Source organism: Corvus brachyrhynchos, unplaced genomic scaffold, assembly GCF_000691975.1.
Source record: "Corvus brachyrhynchos isolate BGI_N302 unplaced genomic scaffold, ASM69197v1 scaffold549, whole genome shotgun sequence".
Lineage (NCBI taxonomy): Eukaryota > Metazoa > Chordata > Aves > Passeriformes > Corvidae > Corvus > Corvus brachyrhynchos.
In genome coordinates this window covers 166,021-182,924 of record NW_008240055.1, presented here as the reverse complement: position 1 = coordinate 182,924, position 16,904 = coordinate 166,021, and the positions used below count along the sequence as shown (strand labels likewise).

The 16,904-nt window shown below is 47.6% G+C and overlaps 2 protein-coding genes across 4 annotated transcripts in view; both read right to left on the bottom strand.

The window, feature by feature from the left end:
• Positions 1-16,904, bottom strand: part of PXN (paxillin) — a 43,896-nt gene continuing 26,992 nt past the window's right edge. For all 3 annotated transcript variants that reach the window (XM_017744719.1, XM_017744720.1, XM_017744718.1), the window contains exons 4-11: positions 15,327-15,466; positions 14,749-14,950; positions 14,129-14,264; positions 3,984-4,154; positions 3,466-3,639; positions 2,822-2,903; positions 2,322-2,470; positions 1-375 (exon numbers count right to left, since the gene is read on the bottom strand). In XM_017744719.1, the coding sequence (XP_017600208.1) occupies positions 109-375; positions 2,322-2,470; positions 2,822-2,903; positions 3,466-3,639; positions 3,984-4,154; positions 14,129-14,264; positions 14,749-14,950; positions 15,327-15,466 (1,321 nt within the window). In that variant the 3' untranslated portion in view covers positions 1-108. The remainder of the gene's footprint in view (positions 376-2,321; positions 2,471-2,821; positions 2,904-3,465; positions 3,640-3,983; positions 4,155-14,128; positions 14,265-14,748; positions 14,951-15,326; positions 15,467-16,904) is intronic.
• LOC108449195 lies at positions 6,668-14,122 on the bottom strand. Its single transcript, XM_017744721.1, has 2 exons — positions 7,896-14,122; positions 6,668-7,360 (listed from the first exon to the last, which is right to left on the bottom strand). Exon 1 carries the CDS (start codon positions 9,961-9,963, stop codon positions 8,941-8,943), a length of 1,023 nt encoding a protein of 340 aa, XP_017600210.1. The 5' UTR covers positions 9,964-14,122; the 3' UTR covers positions 6,668-7,360; positions 7,896-8,940.

The following is a 16,904-nucleotide window of genomic DNA, read 5'->3' as shown; positions in this document are numbered from 1 at the left end:
CCCCCTCCTCCCCTGCCTGGTAAGGATCCTAAATCACAGTAATGTTCAGAGAGACAGAACTGCCAAGGGGGTGGCAGAAAGATGCTTTAGCGCCCATCTATGGTGCCTCTAACAGAAGAGCTTGAGGAAGCAGTTCTGGCAGTAGGGCTTGTCGTTCTGCTCTTTGAAGGTTCCTTTGTTGAGCTGCTTGAGGCAGAAGGCACAGACAAAGTGTTCGGGGTGGAATTTCTTGCCCATAGCAGTGATGCAGCGTCCTGTGATGGGCTTCTGGCAGCCGGAGCAAAGCGAGCCACGGCGCTCATGGTAGTGCACCTCACAGTAGGGCTGCCCATCATGCTCGAAGAAGCTGCCGTTGATGAACGGGGTGAAACATTCCTGCAGCAGGACAAAGCAAAGGGGACAGGTTGTTTGAGAAGCTGGGGTGGTGCGGAGGGGCAGCTCCACAAGTATCCTCTGCTCTATGGCACAGCCCAACTGTGCTGTGGGCAGATGAACTGCTGCCTTTCAGCACTGTCCTGTTATCCAGGGCCAAATTCTGCCCATTGCAAAGAGTTTCCCAAAAAAGTCTGAGAAATGGACAGATACAGACACAAGCAAGGGAATTAACCAGCTCCTTTGCCCAGCTGGCTTCACTTCTACAAAGAAAATACTATGAATGAGCTACCAGATGTATCCAGCCAGGAAAAAAGAGAGCATTCCTCCCCTGAAATGGGAAACACTGCAGCACCTTTGCCTGGTTTTTTTTTCCTCACTCCAGCTTCCCCACAAGCGCAAGGAGAAGCAAGGACCAACTCAGGCTTTCATGCAGCAGAATCCTTATGAGCATGGGACTGGTTCCAGCTGAGAAAATCAGGCACAATTAATCTTTATGAGTGACCTCTCCAGAACGGCTGGCATTAGACAGGTACAGTCTGCAAAGGATTGTCAAGCCTGAAACATTTCCACCAGTTACACATGGGTCACTGCTGGGAGAAACTGTTTGTTTTACAGTGCTACTGATGTTGAAAAGATATGGGGAAGAGCATACACCAGCTATGTGGTAAGAAGTGTCCAGAGCTGCCCCTCCCCCTCAGTGTCAGGCAGCTGAGAACACTTCACTGCAGAACCTGCAACAGAAGCACCCACCAGACTGGGGAGACTCCTCTCCTTGTGGGAGTGGGAAACTGAGGCAGCAGAGTAAGGGAGAGAGTTGAGGACACCACCAGATCTTACAAATATATCAGCACCAAGACCCAGAGGAGAAGCCAGTTTCCTGACTCCTGGTTTTGCTGTCCTCTTCCCCAGGGAGGACACTGAGTATCACACACAACTGGATCCCAGCGTGTGGACAGGAGTCCAACAAACAGCATAGGCAGCTGAACACTTGCAATACTGGGGGAATGCAGTTTGCCTGCAGTGAGTCCAAGATTTTACTAATGCTGACAGTTATTTCAGTGAACAGTCTTTTCCCTCAGTCAGCTGAAAAGTTTGCTCTGCTTTAGCAGAAACAGGAAGAGAATCACATCTTGTGGCCTGGAAGAAATCTGTGCTGGCCCCACTAATTCAGGCCACAGCAGGGGGAAAGGAAAACAAAACTGCTTGATGAAGTCTCAATCTCTGCACAAGAAAGCATAGCCCCTCCCCACGCCCTAGCCCCAGTCAGGCACGGCTTCTGCTTCTTTCACTGCACACCACTGCAGGAGCGCCAGACAGTCCCAACAGGCTGGTGACCGTCTGCTCTGAGCATCACACCAGGAATCAGCAGGCTGTGGTTCTGACTGCTTGATCTGGTTTCTGCCTTTCTCTCCCACTCTACGGAACAGTGGTTGATTTGGCTCATCTCTTGGGGACTGTGAGAGTTAATATTTGCAATGCTCTCTAAAAGACTGCCAAGTATTTAATCTGCAATATTCCTGTTTACTATGCTTGCTGTATGGAGCCTGCCACTATTTCACCGATTTGCATGTTTGTCTGAACAAGGTCAGTCTCATTAGTTTACATTGTCAGATGGAGCATGGGAGGAAGATCCTCAAGATCTGATTGCTGAGGCAAGTGCTCAGAGAGCAGCTTAGCTTGTAAGTATTTAAAGGTCACAGAAAATAACTCTGTTTATCTGTGAGCTGCTGCAGGAGCCCGTAATTGCAGCTGGGAACAGGAAGAGCAAAGCAACTCAAAAGTTTAATGTAAACAGGCAGAGAACAAGAAGGTGTTTGGTTTTTAAGTTGTGGGGCTGGCTGCCCTTCATTACCCCACAGATGCCTTTCCCTGATATGGGACCAGATGCCTCAGGGTGGAAACAAGAGGGGTCGTACGGCAGCAGCAAAGGACCTTGGGTTTCTTACCCGACAGACAAAGCACTCAGGGTGCCACAGGGTGTTCAAGGCAGAGATGTAGTTTTCCAGGATAGCCCGGGCACAGCCTCCACACTTGGGAGCAAACATATCAAAGTAGTCCTTGCGGCAGTAGGCTTTGCCATCCTTCTCATGAAATCCTGTCAAAGGAGAGGAGAGGCAAAGGGATCAGCTCCCCATCTTCACCTGCAGCCACACAAGCTGTGCAGGGTAACCTGCATGGGTAGGATCATCCTTCCCCCTGGTAACACACACAGAAGCTATAGCTGTTCCTTGTTCTGTTCCCTTCCCATCCCATCCCAGGCACGTTCTTCCTTCCCGGGAGGAAGCCATGATTACTGGCAGCATCCTTCCCCCATAAACAGCTCCCTTGGAACTCCAGTGGTTCCCCTGTGATGCCTCAGGCTGTCCCTCCAGCAGCAGCTCTGCCTTACGCCCTTGTCTGCAGTTCAGGGGGGAGACTGTTTTCCCCCTGCATAAACCAGCAATACCTTCAGGTCCGAAGAAAGCTCCACATTGGGCACAGAAAAAGTGTTCAGGGTGCCATGTCCTGTCCAAAGCCGTCACCACTTTCTGTTCAGAAGAAAACACAAAGTGCAGGTCATGTAAATGATGGCTTCAGCTTGGAGGTGAGTAAGGGGGGGCTGGAGGGAGGGGAGAACACATGAATGTTGGTGCTGACAAGAGCAAGCATTAAAATAGACTGTCCTTTAGAGAGCAGAGTCAATTCACCCCTGCCTCTGGCTCATTCGGACTTTCCCACTGCACACTTTTTTTTACCCTAAAAGGATCTTGGGCACTGCTTCCTCCCTTACACAGGGCCCCACCCAGTCCTCAGGACCAGCCCTGGTGCCTGTTACCACAGGCTACCAACAACAAAAGCTGAGGAATCATTACCAGAATGATGGAGCAATGTGGAGTTCTGAAGGAACTTCAGCAAAGATAAGAGGGACTAACTCCACTGACTAGTGTAAGAACTTGACTGTGCCAAGTTGTTTCCCTTTCAAAGCAAAGACAAAACAAATACAGAAATTCCTGAACAAAATCTTCCACCCAGGACACATGGGTGAAGTGGAATTTTAACACCTAGGCCTGCAGCAACTTGCCAGCACCATGATTCCTCCAAGGAACTCACATCAAGGATGGGCCCATTGCAGTAGTAGCAGCGTGGAGAGAAGAGGTTGTGATAGTCCTTCTCACAGTAGGGCTGCCCATCCCGCTCAAAGAAGTTCCGAGACCCGATCTCCTCCTGGCAGTGGGTGCAGACAAAGTGCTCAGGGTGCCAGGTTTTCCCCATGGCTGTAACTACCTGTTGGGAAGACAAATTATGGAGAACAACTCTATCTCTTCCTCCCCTAGACCACATGACAAGATACCAGCTGGAGGTCAGCAAGAATGACAAGTTCTACTACTCAAGTGAGCCCTGGACTGGGGTAGCATGAAAACTGAATTACCTATCATCTCAGGAAAGGGCAGTCCCTCAGGGGCAGGGTAGAGGTCACTGGAGGAGCTTACAGCGTACCTAGCCAGTGGATAAATAGAGTACTTCAGTTTCTCCAGCATCTCCAGTCTCTTCAGCCTCACGAAACAGCCCTCCCCATTACTCCCAGCTGCAGTCCAAGGTTCAGCAATGAGGCAGCACCTTCAACTCACCTGCCCAGCAATAGGCTTCTTGCAGGCTCCACAGACACCTTTGGCAACTGTAGCTACACCCAGTTTATTCAGGTCAGACTGAAGACTTCCCAGCATGGTATCCAGCTGACTGCCAGGCTTGGTGGCTGTGGATGGAGGAGAGCTGCTCCCGGCTTTTCCCTGTGCCATGAACTGCAGGTAAGAGAAAACAAATACTGTAAGGTAAATGCTGCTGTGCTTATCAGGTAATTTCCTGCTGTTGCTGCCAGTGGCTCCTCTGCAGAGACAGACAGGAGTCAGCTATGCTCTCTGAAGAAGCTGGTGAGAGCCAGGATCAAGTACACACATGTATTCTGCCCATGCAGAGACATGCAGAGAAGCTGGGATATGTAACAGCAGAGCTGCGAACTGAGGATTTGATTTTCCTTCACTGCGCACACAGCAGAAGTCATCAGCACATCCCAGGCACTCAGTACAGTGCTCTCTAAGCCTCTGGCAAAAATCTCCGTTTACCTCATCAGTTCTTGGCCTGCTGACAAAGCAGACACCATCCAGAGGGCCCCTCCTCCTCGACCTCTCTCCATTCCTATGCTCTTGCTCTCAGTTGTCTCTCCTCTCTAATAGAGATGCTCTTCTCTCACTCACCTCACCTCCCCTTTCAGCTAGAAAATCTTCTCCCTTTGCACCAACTTCTGCACATCTGTTTTCCAAGTCTCTCTCTCTCTCACTCTCAGGTGGTTCTCATCCCATGCCTGAGCTAAGCAACTGGAAGCAGGAAGGAACTCCCTCCCAGTTGCCTGCTGTTTACCTACAGTGCATCCCCAGCAGACAGGGCTGCCACATGTATTGTCAGAGCTGGAAATGCACCAGTGGGGGAAGGGGATTTGGATACTTGTCTCAGAGGCCATTTCTGAAACTCACACCACCACAGCACACATGGTGTGAAAAGGCTTCCTAGAGGAGCGGAGAAATGCTTTACTGAGGTTCATAACTTATAAACAAAGTGTATGTTTTCCTCGGCCATCACAGCCCCTCTGCAGACAAACCCCAGCAAGGAATTAAGAGGTTATTTTAGCTGACTTCGCACTGCCATAGCTACTGTCAGGTTTAGGGACACATGAAGAAGTAGGGTTTGCAGCAAGTGAAAGGGTAAATTAAAACAGACAAAATCTATGCCTGTGAACAACCCACCAGCCTGCTGCCAGCATAGCCAACAGAGCAGGGACACACTGAAGTGCTCCAAGCCTTGGCAGACCCTGCCCTTCCAGCCACAGGAGGAGCTCTACTCCCTGTCCTGCAGCTGCTTGTCCTTGCAGTCAACCAGTTTACTCAATGACAAATCCTGGTTTCTGCTCGTTTGTATAAAAATTCTCATGACATACATGAATTTAGCTGCTTTTACACACACATCCACACGCTGCCCAGTCTTGCCTCACATGCAGCATGACTCTCAACAGAGCCTAACACGCAGCTTTTTTCCTCCTCTCTCCTCCCATAACTTGCAACCTCTCCTAGTCCAGCAGCACAGAGCAGCCCCATCACACCCCAGTGTCCTCAGCTTAAAACAAACCCTTCACCACACAGCAGACATTTGCTACCAAAAGCTGTTACAGTGACTGTTTCCAAAGCACACACACAACTGCAAGGAGACTCTCACAGAGGGAGACAACAGGTTTTTGGAGACAAAGCCTGTCCAGAGCCCCAGGATAAAGCCCAGGCTTCCTGCATGGTGCAGCAGGAGGAAAAGGGCTGCACTCTGTGGAAAGAATCACAGCTTCTCTTGCTCTAGCCAGGGGTTATGGCCATGCAGGGCAGGCACACATGCCACACACAAGTGATAAATACCATCCAGGGAGAAAGGAGATAGGATGAATTCAGTATGTAGCAACAGAGCACTTCACCCTTGTAGTGACCTGTAGGGACCACACACTCCTGCCAGTCACGTCTGACCCCAGAGCAGGCACAAATACCTGTGCACACCTCAATTTCTAGCTGGCCTGGCCATCCAGCCTTCTTGAGAGCTCACAAATGAGCCCCCACCTGAAAGAGGTTTGTTTCCACCTCCTGCAGGTAATGCCTGCTGTTTGCAGGGGACACTCAGCACAGCATCCACATAAACTTATCATGCAAAGGCCCTTCAAATTCCCACCCTTCACCCATGAGATCTGCCATCACTCAAGTTCAGAGAAGGGCTCTATGAGTAGCAAACCATGCAATACAGGATATTATCCACATTAATGGTGCTGGGAGCTCCAGGAGCAGATCCCAGCACACTCATCAACCAGAAGAGCACACACCATGCTAAGGAAACAGAAGGGGGATCCTGCCTTGTCAGGGCCTGGGGGGCCCGGGGGTGCAGGAGCAGCCAACAGACTGGCACTGTGGACAAGGGGAGGAGCAGAGGCCACCTGAAAAGTACAACAGATCAAGATGCAGAGGTGTTTCCTTGCTCACTGCTTGAGAGCTGCCTGTACACTAACACTGGACTGCACATATACATTAAGACTTCCCGGCACCCTGGAGCTACAGCCCTTCCCTGGCAGGAGATGCAGAACTCAGCTCTTGACCATGCCATTTCCTCCCCCAAATCCACTCGTACTGTGGACACCTGTCTAAAAGGGCAAACACACGAAGGACTGCTGAGCTGCTCCTTCCAGTATGGATGTTCTGCCATCTTTTACTCCCCTCACTTCAGAGAGATTATGGCAGGGAAAGCTGCAGGCTGTGTTTCAGAGTTACCTTCTTAATCTCAGAGGGCAGTAAGAGCCCCTGCTGCACAAAGTGACTGTCAGGACACACAGGACCCACATATCCCAGCAAGTTATTGCACAGACATGTACTGTGTACAGCTGGGATTAGATATTGTCCATGAGTCCTCTCTCCCATCCAGCAGTTCATACCAGGCTTTACCTCAACACTGTATCTACTGAGCTCTCAAATTACACGCAGTAGTTGGATTGGAAAATACTACTAAAAACACAGAAGCCTGCCTGCACTTCTGGGAAGAAAGCTTCATCTTCAGTCTGACAGCCAACAGAGACAACTGTCTTGCTGCTAGGAGTCCAGGTCTGGGGAGAACAGGAATGTTTGGGATCTTCATTAGGAGGGGTGCCCACAATGGAAACCACATGATAACCATTATCAGAAGCTTCCCACTGGAAGAGAGGCCGGGGAGCCAAGCTGAAGAAAGAGGAAGAGACTGGACTAGGAGCTGGGGTAGATGACACATGGGAAGGCTGAGGTGGGAGTGAGAGAAGAGGTGCAGGGCCAGAGACAGGAAAAGGAGCAGTGTTAGCAGGGACTATCTTTGCAGTTTCTTTGAAAGGCTGGAGCTGGGAAGAGGCTGGAACAGAGATTGTCCTCCTGGGGAGGAGTGGGGATTCTGGAGGAAAAACCACCTAGAAAGACACGGAGGAAGAAGAAAGGTGAATAAATCCAGAGAGGAACCAACAAGCACTTCCTTTAACAGGAAGGCTGGCTGCTACCAGTATGTTATCTGAGGGGAAAAAGCAGCAAGAAAGAGAACTAGAAAAGGTGCTGCTCTGTGTAGCTCAAGGAAGAGCACCATCTTATTCATCCCCAGAAAGCCTGCACAGGTACAGCACTGGGTAAAACAAAGTACGTCTCCATGTCAGGCTTCCCAGTGTGGTTTTAAAAATAGTCCCCACATGGACATCTGAGATGTGATAGCAGCAGACTGCATCAACAAACACCATCAGCAGCTCCCTCAGATCCCACTCCAATTCTTAAACACCCAAAACTAGGACCCTGTGCTGCTTTCCTTCTCAGGCCAGACAAGGATGAATAGAAAGAGTTAGTTCTTCATTCCGTGTTGTTTAGGATGCTCAGAAACTCAATCTGCACCTCCACACAATGCTGCCTGGACAGAGGGACGTGCTGGAATTCCCCAGCACGAGTGACCCTGCTTTCTACCTTCTCTACTTGCTGTTCACCACTCTGCTCTTCCCCCCGGGGCCTGGCAGTGACAATGACCCCCTCTGTCAGCCTAGCATCCTGGCTTTGCCATTCTTCATGCTCCTGGTTATCGATGCCCAGTCTGTCCTGAAGCTCTTCAATCAAGCCATCTTGGGACTCAGTCTTGTGGAATATGGCAGGACCTAGTTTACGCCTTGGAGAGAGGTCTCGAGACATTGGATGCACATTCGAAGTCTCTTTTGTCCTCTTGATTAAAGATTTAATCTAAATGACAAAGGCAATAGTATCAGCAGACAAGAGCAATGTCATAACAAGCCCCAAGATACAACAGCACAAACTCAAAGACATTAGTGACAATTGTGAGCAGGAAAAGTGATGTCATTTATTCCACAATGACAAATTTCCTCTTGGCACAGCCCAGAACAGTGACTCAGTGCAAGGAAAAGCCCCATAAGGATAATCACAGCAGCCAAAAATAACTGTCTAGAAAAGACAGAAGAGAAAGATTAACCAGCAGGAAGCCAAGATAAGAGGTGCTGCATGAGCACTCCACTGACCATTACAGAAACCTCAGCATCACAAGAGCACAGAGCTGCCTCTCTGTGTTTGCCCTTGACAGGCACAAGGCTCTTGGTCAGAGATGTCTGGTGCACAAAGTGTACTTACAGCACGGGAAGGAACAATAACAGCTTCAGCAATGAAACCTAAAAAGGTAAGTAGAGCAGAGGAGCTGCCATCCCCATCAGTGGCATGAAACAGCCCTTTCAGCTTCCTGGAGGTCTGTGTGGACTGAGCCTTACCCCAGTTAGGGAATAAAGTCCATTTCACAAGGACAACCCTACAAACTGCCATGTTCTGTGCTGCTGCAGGAGAGACCACAAGATAAAGCCGGGGGTTCTGAAGCCCTGTGACATGCAGCTGTCATTGACACCACTCAGAGCTCATGCTGTTAGTGGAGGTGAGCCAGGCACGCTCACTGCACACACACACAGTTAGTGTACTGGCAGTACAGTCCTGGCTAGGACTCGCCCTACTCCTACATTCACTCAGTGCCTGCCTGGCCTGATGCAGAAATCCTCTCAATGGGTGGTTTGGAGACACATGGCAGATCCCATTCAGCTTTCCCAAAGCTTTCAGGAGATTCCGGAGTGACTGCAGAGCTTCTGAACTGCTCATTTTCCTGGTCTCCTCTGGCCTTGTTCATGTTATCAATGCCTGCCTTCCTAGGAGTTCTGTCTCTGCCCTGCCTCTTCTTGCCCAGATCAGGATTGGTTTCATGTAGCACTTCAGCTTTTAGCTCCTGTCCTTGCTCCACTACAAAGCCCAACTGGTTTTTAGTGTCGGGGAAGACATCCCACCAATCCAGGGCAACAACAGAAGGTTCATTAACAGAATCCAAAACGACATTCTTTGCATGCACCTCTGGCACATGTGTAGGCAGTGCAAGGGCCCCCAGCTCATCTAAAGCTGTTTTCACACTTCTGCCCTGGGAGGAAAGAGCTGAGTTGTCCCTGAGTGCTCCCTGCTGATGCAGCTCTTTGGGTACCTGCCCCTTCAAAGCATTTGAAATGGGTACACTTGAGATTTTGAGGTCAGTTCTCTGCTCCTTCTCTGTCTCTGCCAAGTCATACCCTAAGCCCCATGCCTCCACATTAGCAGATCTACAGAGAAGCTCCACACTGGAAGCTGGCACAGCCTGGGAAGTACTTCTGGAAGAGTCAGGCTTTCTGCTCAGGTGAACTAAGCTTGCAGAGGTCACCTGCTCCCCACGAGTAGCATAACCAGAGGAACTCCGTGGTGGGGGCACAGGGACAGTTTGTGCTAAACCGGGCACAGGTGGAGGGGCAGCAGGATGCCCCGACGAAGGCAGAACTGCAGTCTCACTGCCTTCCTCAATGCAGGGGTCTGCTGAGGGGACAGATGTTGGCGCTGTTGAGTTCCCACTGTGACTTGCAGAAGGGTGTTTGGAATGGGACAGCACTGTTAAACTGTGGTGAGTGTTGCTGGAGTCTGCGTTTGCTGAACAGGGAACCGGTTCTAGGGAAGATTCAGAAATCAGAGACATAGTGGAACTAGTCTGAAAAAAAAGAGATAGAAGGAATAAGGAGAGGAAAAGATAAAGACAGAGATAAGGAGAAGAAAAAAAAGCAAAGAATTAAGCATTACAATAATCATGACTTCCAAATCAAAAAGCCATGTTGACCCAAAGCCTTACTTCCAAGCGTAAGGAAGAGAAATGGGACACCAAAGTGCAGAACCAGTATGACATTGTACCGATCTTCATGAGTTCTACAGCCACTAGGATCCTTTTCCTGTGCCCTTCTCCTCAGTGACAGCTCAGTGTTCACTTGCAGCTGTGATGGGGGCATGGCACAGCCACTGCCACTGCTGGGAAGCCAGCTCCAAACCCAGGAATGTCTCGACTGTGAATAAAGGTCACAATAACTTACTCACAAGCCAGACATGTAGATTTTATATTCCAAAGCTGAAAAAATTCAATCATGGAATAGAACAAAGCATGACATTTTCTTCTTGATACACTAATAAAATGCTCCAGTTGGCTAAGTTCATGGCAGCGAAAACAAAGCTTCAGGGCATTCATAGCAAGAGCAGATGACATGGGCTTTGTTCTATTCATATCACTAATCTCACCTTGGAAGTGACACATACTGAATCTATACAAGTCTGCCAGTCATTCCATGCCCTTGTGAGCATTGCTTAGGTGGCAGATTAGCCTCTTCCTCTTAGGCAAAAGACTCCACATTGATACTGTAATAGAATCAGTATTAATTTTGATCCAAAAAAAAATCTAAAAAGAGCAACTAATACAGAGGTTTTGGGTTTCCTTGACTTACAGGATCTTTTGAAAACAAAAGCTTATGGGTCTTTCTTTCCCCACTTCCAGTAGTTCCTGACTAAACTCTAGGAGACAAAGTGGTACTACTCGTTTTTCTTAAAAAGGAAGAATCATAACAGCAACTTGGACAAGCTCACACAGCAGGTCAACCTAAGACCAAGACTGGGCCTTCTCAGTTTTAAAAATGCATCCACAAAGGATCTCCAAATCCAAGAGCTATCAAGACCTGCTCTGACTCTTAGTCATATTTTCCAGAGAAGGCTAAAGAAGTCAGATGCTTACGCTATAAGGTGGAGGGGCACATAACTTCCTAAGTCCCATGTATGCTATCTCAGTCTCTACTCACCTTTCTGAGATACTTATAATGAAAAAAATGATATAATTAACCAGAACATGCACAAAACCTGTCAGTAAATGGAAGAATCATAACCTTCAGATGACCTGAGCTCCTGCCATGCTGAGGGGCCAGGAGCTGGCACACATGCACACATTTGCAAAGTCACACCAGTAGTGCTACAAGAAGACTGTGCTCAGAAAGGAAAGAGCAATAGGAGACCAAATTTCATTAGATTGCTCTTCCCCTCAAGTAGCACAGCCAGGCCCATAGTCACAGCAGAAAGGAAAATGACTAGCAAGTATATTAAAATGAGGGAATTTCCCAATAGTGCCCTCGCCCGGTATTTTGCCTAAGCTGGGTACACCTGTGAAAGTAACCTGGTTTGATGCTGTGCTTCACACTTGGTTTCCAGACTTCCTAAAATGAAGTCAGTCATTTTCAAGGCAAGAGTAACATTTTGCTCAAACATCAGTATTTTCAATATATTGAAACCATACTAATTCCAAAATAAGAGCAATGGGCGAGCACCCAGCCGTAACAGAACAGCTAACTACAAGCATCCAGCTATGCAGTAAGCAGGCATCACATTACACAGAAATGGCAGAGGGTAAAAAAACAAGTGCATTAAGTAATCTCAGTGGCCGCTGACTGATGAGCCAGATAACCAAAATCAAATGGATTCTGTAAGCAAAAAGAAGGGGCAACAAATTAAAGTGAGCAAAAGATGATAAAAGGGTAATATATCAGCACCTTTTACTCTGGGGTATAAGGCAAATAAAGCACCAGTGCCTCCACTCCTCCCATCGCGATCTACTGCAACTTCTACCAACTCCAACTAATTATACATCGTATTTGGTTTTGGTTTTTTATCCTATTTCCTGTAGTCACACACAGGTCCGGTACCTGAACAGCAGCCTTTCATCTTCCTCCTTTGCAAGGACTCCCCTTCTCTCCCTTGTATTCTGACACTGGTACAGATTAGAATACATTTTTACAGACAAGTTAACACCACCAGCTGGCACAAACAGAAGAGGTATAACCAAACAAAAAGGACTAAAGGGAAAATGAAGCAACCTGGAGGACAGGAATAAATGAAAGTAACTTAAAAACACTCAAAGACATCATTAACAAAAGGAAAACAATCACAGAAGCTATGTTCCTTGCGCTCCAGGAAGAATGTTTGGGCACAGATGAGCTCAATGCCTCACAAAAATACCAATGCTGTGCTTAATATATCCCAAATCTTAAAATCTTGCCGGATTTCAATTTGTTCTCTGAAGTCAACTGAAAATTAAGCCAGAACGGCAGGTGGTGTATTAGTCACAGCAGCTCATCTCTGTCACTCAGGTTTTACTGGAGATTCTAAAGCTTTTTCTCAAGAGTGCAAAGTACTGGAACACCGACACTTAAAAATGTCTCCTCCTTGGATCTTGCCAGAAAAACCTGTGCTGGGCAAGGTCATTCTCAGTTGCCAAGAGCACACCTAAGAGCAAAGGCTGGGCCACACCCTGAGCTTGTTTCCCGATAAAAGCAGCAGGGGCACAAGGCCACAGTACTCAGCTTCCACAGCACATGGAAGGAGCAGGGCAGGGAATGCCAGCAGCACAAGTGGGAACTCCCTCCAGCTTCACAACACTGCAGTGTTTCAACCAGGCTGAACAAAGCTTGTGGCTATCCTGCACTCCACCCTAGGACCTCAGAAGGAGAAAAAAGGCAACACTAAGGTGTCAGTATTTGCAATTGATTAAACACACACTACAGTAAGTCTAGGGAAAACACTGAGTAATTCCCAGATTCCACCAAATTAGGTGCATGTGCCAGGAATGGCAGACTGAATTCCATTCCAGCAAGCACAAGCCAAGTGAAGCTTCTCAAGAATGTGTGTGCTCAGTGCTGGGTTCTGAGCTTACACACTTGTCATAACTCTGGGTATTGTACTGACCTCCATGGGACCCACCAGGCACAGAAAGAACAGCAAACAACAAAGCTGTCACTGAATGTCCTGTACCTCTCCTCACAAAGCATTGCTCAGCTCTGGCTGCCCCACCTAACATCATCTAGGAGGGGATGGAGTTCAGCACAGACAAGAAACCTCAAGCATCAAGCAGAATTTTTCATATGAGGATAAAACAGAGAGCTAGGAACTGACTTCAGATTAGAAAGTAGATACGTATGCAAGAAAGGCAAACAAAGATTATCTAGTATGTTTGCTTTCTCCATCTCTCTCAGAACAAATCCAAGTCAACAGATCAGTAAGACTATAAGCAAAGCAGCTGAAAGTAGAGTGAGAAAATATTTTTCATTTTGCTATGACTATGGGTAAATGAAGTCTCATGAAAACAACTTCCACACTTCATCATCTAGCGCAGGAATGGTAACATATCCACATGAATAAAGAAAAAGTTATTCAAGTACGTATGACAAGACTGAATAGTATTTGCTATCCTTTGCCCCCACAAGAAGCTCAAACTTTAATCCCATTTTGAGGCGAATAAGAGATTTTGTTTTAAGACAAAACCTTTGAAATCTCCTTCGGTCTGATGCAAAGGCTTCAGTGCCCACACCACATGCCTGGAATATCCATCCTCCTCAGGGAAAGCATATCAGGGTAGAAACACACTCCAGAGAGGAGAGTCATCCTACAGAGCAGAAGGGCCTGGTCTCTGTCAGTAAGCAGAGTGGTGCCCCATGCCCCTCTCCTTCTCATTAAGTTGTAGCATAGCAAAATAATTCACTCTGTACTGAGCAGTAACAAAGCTCATGATCTTTAGCAAACAGACGAACTGCAGAATTGAAGGAAAAACAGATCCCAGAACTGCCTTACCCTGCGCCAGTGATGAGAATTTATAGCAGTCAAGGACACCTACAGCACCACTCAGAAAGCACAAATACACCACGAGAAGTTTATCAGAGCAAATGTGAGAGGTAAAGGAGGCATTCTGGAGATCACCCAAGGTCAGCAAATGTGGCTAACAGGCAAGAGAGACTGTGGTGGGTAGGGACAAGATGAAGCATTAAGCTGTCATGACAGGGTACCTTAAAGTCAGAGAGAGATGCCATCAGCTCATCCAGCTCTCGTGTAGCTGAAGAAGCAGAAATACGGGTCTGCTGCTGACTGGCGGTGACGCGCTGGGGGCTGCTTACCTCGCCCTGGCTCACAGTGATCGCAGGCCTGGCCAGGGAAAAAAATAAAAATTTTTAGAAGAGTGTGTTTAAGCCTGGGAGGGCACTCCTAGACTGGAAGTCCCACTGTTCCAAGTAAGCAGAGCATGAAGAGTTTCATCAGCACAGCCCAACCTGGCCCAGCTTCCCCAACACATGCAGACTCTGCCTCAAGTATGCACACACATCCCATCTGGTAAGAAACAGATGATGCCCAAACATTCATTTTGTCAGACGGGTGTTTGTCGTCAGCTGTAAATCTGAGCTTGAACAGTCCACCTCTTATGCATGACTTAGGCATTTTTTCATCCAGAAGTAGATTAAAAAGCACCAGCATCTTCATGCACCTGCCTGACTTCTGACCGTTTACACAAAGCCCATCTTCCATCCGTCACTCTCCTGCAGTAGCTGCCCCTACACTACAGTCACCAGTCCCACAGGAACCCATCCCATCCCACGCCACCCAAGCCTGCAACCACTAAAACATTACTCACACTGGACTTGGCACAGAGCTCTCCAGCTCATCTAGCAGGCTCTCCACACTGGGACGCACATCTTCAATCCCTCGTGCACCATTTCGCTTTGGCTTTTCTTTTGTTGCGGGTGCAGCCTTCCCTCCCCCAGAGCTGCTACTCTCTGGGACAACATAGTGAGGGCCAGCCACACTGGGCAGTGATGGGCTTCTGCCAGCCTCATCTGAAGAAACGGGAGCGGAAAACAGCCATTCAGAGCCCCATTCCAGAAACACACACACATGCTAATCACAGGCAGGAACAAAAAATTGTCCAGAAATCTTGTGGAACATCCATCTTCGAGGATATTAAAAACTTAACAGTGCAAGGGCCTGAGCAACCTATCCTAACTTCAAAACTTTAGTTAGAGGCAGTTTTGAAGTTGGCCTTGCTTTGAGCAGGGTCTTGCAGCTCAGACCTCAAGTGATCCCAGTCATACTAAATGAATCTTTGATTAAGGGCTGGAGGAGTCTTCCTCACTAAGGATGTTGGAAAGAAAAAGCAAGCTACTATTGAGAATCAAACTATCCACTCATACCAAATGTCTTCCTATTCCTTACCTGCTGTGAAGCCACTGGCAGGAGTATGTTGAACAGCATTCAGTTCCAGAAGGAGTCTGTCCAGTTCTGAGAGGTTGCTGCCCAGAGAGGAGCTGGTCATTGTGGGAGATGGTTCTGCAGACTTCTGCTTGTTTGGGAAACTGAAGATAAAAGGGAAATGTGAAACTTCTGCATCAAGATACAGCAGAAGGATGGAGGGAACCTCACATTAGGTTCCCAAAGTTTACACATATGCTGTGCTCTTTTCAGGCTGATGCTTTTAGCTCTGGGGGGAAAGAAGACATCTGCTTTGTGACATGACTAAACACAGCCACTGCTGCTTTTGTAAATTACAAAAATAGCACTGATGGACAGGGCCTCTGATTTTAGGACTACGTGCTGCCCAGCCCTGTAGGAAAGAGTTAACTGTCTGCAGATCCAAAATGCACAGAACAGCAGCAGAACCATTAGCTCATATATGGGAAAATGACTTGTTTCTGCTGACACCACAGCAACCTCACCCTCCCTGAGCGAGGGAATGCAGGGCTAGCACAGACTGGAGAGAGAGGCAAAGTGCAAACCTCAGATTATCAGCAGAAACTCTGAAGCAATAGGTTATGTGATAGCCTCTTGCAACACTCAAGGTCTCCCCAAGTCCTCACACCTTTAATTTGAGTAACTCTATTCAATTTATAAGAAGGTAACTTGATATTATTTTCTATTGTGTTAAATACACATGCATGTATAAAGCACTGGCTGTAATTACTGCTAGTCTTATATGGGTGATACCATTTACCACACAGAATTGCCAACTGTTTCAAAGCAGAACTTCACATCAATGCAGTGATTTTTATAGCAGTTGCACTGTAGTAACAGTCTTTCCATTGTCAGTGGCAGGAACACTTTTTTCCTCCTGGTTTTACAAGTGAAGAAAAAACTTCTAATGCTGTAGAAGTTCTTATTTTATCAAAAAGACACTTTCCAAATCCAAAATGGGAACTTCTGCCTTGTGCACAGGACCACATTATGCTCAAAAAGTTAGTATCTAGCAGGCTTAAGGTCTCTGACACCAGCAACACCAGTGACAATTATGAATTCCATAAGGGAAGTTATCCTTCTCTCCAGACTGAAAAACAAAATCCACAACTGCAACCTGAGGAGAACATACTTCACACCAAACCAACACACCAGCTGCAATTCACACCAGAACTGAGCCATGCCAGACCCTTGTTCAAGAGGACTTATGGCTGTAATTACCTTCATTTCATACTAATTGCATGCAGTCATCTGAAAAAATTGCAATTACTGTCTCCATTGGACCATCTCTGGCTAGGCTGCCCAGAGAGGAGCTGAGCTCTACCCAGAATTAGTTCTGCTTAGAAGCAACTTCCTGCTCAGCAGAAGGAGCTGGCATAGTTAGATTATGACTCCAAAGAAACACCAGTCTCCAAAGTGTAAAAAGGTGCCCAGGATGAACTTCTGACAGCCTCTGCATCACTCATCCCTATGTCAGCAGAAAAGTCTGTCTCCTCCAACCTCTCAGAGTGAGAACAGATGCCTTTTCAAGTGTAAACTTGTTATCTATCAATCACCTACTGA